This window comes from Mesitornis unicolor, unplaced genomic scaffold, assembly GCF_000695765.1.
Source record: "Mesitornis unicolor isolate BGI_N332 unplaced genomic scaffold, ASM69576v1 scaffold50736, whole genome shotgun sequence".
NCBI classification, from domain to species: Eukaryota; Metazoa; Chordata; class Aves; order Mesitornithiformes; family Mesitornithidae; genus Mesitornis; species Mesitornis unicolor.
This window is the reverse complement of record NW_010193967.1, coordinates 5,959-9,797: the sequence shown is the minus strand read 5'-3', so window position 1 is coordinate 9,797 and position 3,839 is coordinate 5,959. Positions and strand designations below refer to the sequence as shown.

Below are 3,839 nucleotides of genomic sequence, written 5' to 3'. Positions count from 1 at the left end.
CTAGGTTAATGCGTTTGTAGAGCGCAGCCTTTGAACATCGGCCTCCCCTCAAAGCCGGTGGAGAGGAACAGACATTTCCAGAGCGTGAGCCATGGCGTTCTCATGCAAAAAACACCTAAAAACGGGCTGGATGAGTCATACCTGTAACCTCCTCGTTCTTCTCCGCTGATAATAGAGTCCAGATCAGGTCCAGACATCTACAACCACGCAAGAGGAGCGCTGTCCTAGATTTAAGTCAAGCTGATGCGCTACAGAACATCTACAGCCAACTTTAACGCCCAAACCCCACCGGGAAGCAAGACCGAAGTAGCCACATCTTTCTTACCATGATTGGGACGCCAATGTCTGGCCACAAGAGATCCTCAGAGGGAAGCTTGGGAGAGTTCCACACTACCACAACTTTATTTAAGTAGGGGAGACCGTTGAGCCTCTCTAAGGAGTTCATCAACACCTCCTCCCGCTCGTAAGTCAACATCACCACTGTGAACTGCTCCCGGGGGACGTTGCCACCCAAAGCAGCCTGGAACTCCTTCCCAGAGCCACCTGCTCCTCCACCAATCGGTCGAAATCCAGTCCCGGACCCTAAAAACTTTGCTTCTGATGGTAAAACAGGGTCAAAGGGAGTGTAGGGGAAGAGGTGGAAAGGCCCCGGAGCAGAATTCCAATTCCTGTAGATGTCCATTGCAGTGAGGGTGAAATTGCGGAGATATTTGGGAGATGCATAGGGTGGTTCCGTTTCCACAGGCCCCAGGTCCAGGTCCCCGTTATCTGCCATATTGGGGTCCGTCCCAGCAGCTTTGCCAGACCGGTGGGGAATCTCCACGGCGGTTTCTTCTCGGATAGGAGCAGCCGGGATTTGGATTCGAGTCCTTATGATAGCTAAGACTGTGCTGAAGACGTTGTCGGAGGTGGAGAAGTAGGTCTCCCACAAGAAGCGGCCCTGCCTCCTCATGGCAAGGAGATCGTTGTCAGAAATGCTTCTCAGAAGAAAGTGCACTTCTGTGATACGTGGCTTTGGTATGATTAAGGCTGCCTCGTTCCACCGGATCACGTCGTGATAGGGGAGCTGAACTTGCTCCCCGAGAACCACCGGGATGGCTCCGACCTCCAGAGCCTCAAACAGTCTCATGGCACACCCGGCGGAGATCACTAAACGGGTGTCCCCCGGGGTGATTATCAGTGCAAAAGTAGATAGCTTCAGTAGCTCTAGCCTGTCGTCCCTTTCTCCACACAGAGCCCACTCAGTGGGCAGACTCGCCTTAGGCTGGTTCTTACACGTGAACTCCACCAACACGAAATCCAACTTGCTGTCCTGAACGGCCTTCAAGGTGGTGATGATCCGATCGTCGTAGTCAGCCGGGGCGTTGCCTTCTATCTCCTCTTCGAAAGAGCGAACCTCTTGCAAGCTGGATCTGAGAGACTCGATCTTCTCCCCCTGGAAACTAAAGAGATATTTGCGTTTGACCGGGACCTGGGGAGGGATTTCTAGGAAGTTGGGTTCAGACATAGCGTGGACCAGGGGCGATACCACAATATCAAACCCCGGTCGGTACTGGACGTCGTAAAAGGTGGACTGGGCAACCATGGCGCGCCCCGTGCTGATGTTGTAAATGAAGTTCTGCGTTTCCGATTTCCTCGACAAATTGATGATGAGATGGTTATGTCCATCAGTCCTCCAGTACGGCAAAGAGTGCAACTGTTGCTCTAGTTCAGTAGGTTTTGGCATTACGGGCTCTTGCATTTCCCCCACTAAAATTATATACACACAAGCAATATTTGCATTTTCAGTAACATAAACGTTAGTTCGGACAGTGGCCTCAAAGGCTTGTTTAATTAAAGGGTCTAAGGAGCTGCCGAAAGGGAAATCGTCGCTGTTGTAGACGTAGACTGGGAAGCCGGATGTCAGCGGACAGCGCGAGTAGTCAAAGCAGTTGTGCAGCCTGCAGTTGCGGTTGGATTTTGGCAGGGGGAAGGTCGCGTCGTCTTTGTCTGGCAGCAGCCGGATGGGCAAGGAGAGCTTGGGCTGGTTCTGAGCCATCAGCTCTTTGTAGGAATGCTCCGTCTGGCTGATGACGTTCTTCAGCTGCAGCAGGTCCTGCTTGGCATTTTCGATGCTCTTTTTGCAGGCCTCGATCTTCAAGTTGAGCTTGGCGATCTCGCTGTTGAGCTCCTGCCGCTTGGCCTCCAGCTGGAGCAGCTCCTCGCTGACCGATTCGCGGATGCGGCACAGGTCCTGCACGTGCTTTACCTCGCACAGCTCGTTGCCGGTCCGAGGGCCGAAGATGCGCTTGCCGGCATCGTCCGCGTCGTCGATGGTGGTCAGGTAGTAATGGGCAATAAGGGGAAAGAAGACGAGGATGATGAAGAGGGTGAAACTAAGCCAGGTGAGCCGGATCCGACTGGACCATCTCAACACCCACGGCTGGCCTCCGTTCCCCACTCCCCCATTGCGCAACATCGTATAGCCAGTCATGAGTTCCAAAGTCGCTGCGTGCCCAATCACGTTGGATCAGTAGCCATAACCAAAAGAGTCTGGAGAGCGAGTCTCTCAAAGAAAAATGTTATTGTGCCCGCTTAACGAGAAGCCAATAGAAGGGGAATTTCATCTTCTTGTCGTGCCGATGGCTTTTCTACAGTCATTTTGCTGCAGGCACCGCTTTTGATCCCGTTAGACTCAACCATTGACCTTCTCGCCCAGCCCCGGCCCACCCTTGGTCTGCAGGCAACCGAAGCTGGAAGTGTCACAGCGTTGTCATGGCGATTCAAAGTCTCAACCGGCGGCAGAAAAACACAACGGGATCAAGGCAAAGTCTACCGCTGCTCTCCACATCCCGCATCACCATCCAATGAATATGCAGAGGCACCGGCCGTTGTGGAGAAGGAGCCAGAAAAGACTCGCACCAACGTCGGTGTCTCTCATCGCTGCTGATGCTCTGCCATCCCTGCAAGAGAACAATCATATTTTCAGACAAGGAAACAAAACGACCCCATAGCGCCCTAAGACACCGCTGGTTTTGAAAAGCAACCGTCCTCTGTGTGGAACAGCAGCCTTCGTACACGTCTGACACCTCCGGGGTTAATACCAGTAAACCTGAGAGAGCGATGGGATTCATTGGATGCGGACATGTGGCTTTCTCCGAGCACTCTGCTTTCCAGTAGGGTTGCACGCTTCAACGACCAGACCCGAAAAATCACAGCCCCCGGATCTGCTTTCCCATCTCTGCCTCTGCCGCTGTCTCGCTGTGTAACTTCGCAGAAGCTGTTTAACATCTGCGAGGCCCCGTCTCCTCGTGTACAAACATTAATGTACACCTGCTCGCTCTACCCGCCTTTGCATGGCACGTTGTGATCCCGGGACACAGCCGCGCTGTGAATTCGTACTGCATAACTGAGTGTAATCGCTATTGTTCTGCTCTAGCGACTGGAGCTGATGAGGAATTTTTAGATGAAGTGTTTTGCTTTCATTTCCTGCTGGAAAATTTTGATTCGTTGCAAGGGAAAGCTTAAAGGGGACGCACTCGTGTTGGTTACCTCCGCTGGCTGCCTGCATACGAGAGGGAATTTCTGGGCAAAACCGGGCAAGTCTACGCTGTACAACAAAGCAAAGATGCCAAAGTTAGGATTTGTTGGGTACTGCATCTCCCAAGGGGTATCAGCTTGCTTAAATACGACTTATTGCTTAGAAATCTCTGCTATGGCACTGAGTGCCTACCTAGCATGGGCATAAAAATCAAGGACGTGGCAAATTCAGCTTTGGTCTATGCCAACAGATTTAAATCTAGGCCTGATGAATAGAAAACCCACTAGAAACCCTCCCTTCCCTTTTATGAGCATCCTCT

The 3,839-nt window shown here is 52.2% G+C and overlaps 1 protein-coding gene across 1 annotated transcript; it reads right to left on the bottom strand.

The window, feature by feature from the left end:
* Positions 1–325: 325 nt before the first annotated feature.
* EXTL3 (exostosin-like glycosyltransferase 3) lies at positions 326–2,473 on the bottom strand (the record flags this gene model as incomplete). The annotated part of the gene is made up of 1 exon (XM_010187629.1): positions 326–2,473. A coding segment is annotated over exon 1 (2,148 nt), but the record flags the coding sequence as incomplete, so codon positions are not given.
* Between the last annotated feature and the right edge of the window lie 1,366 nt (positions 2,474–3,839).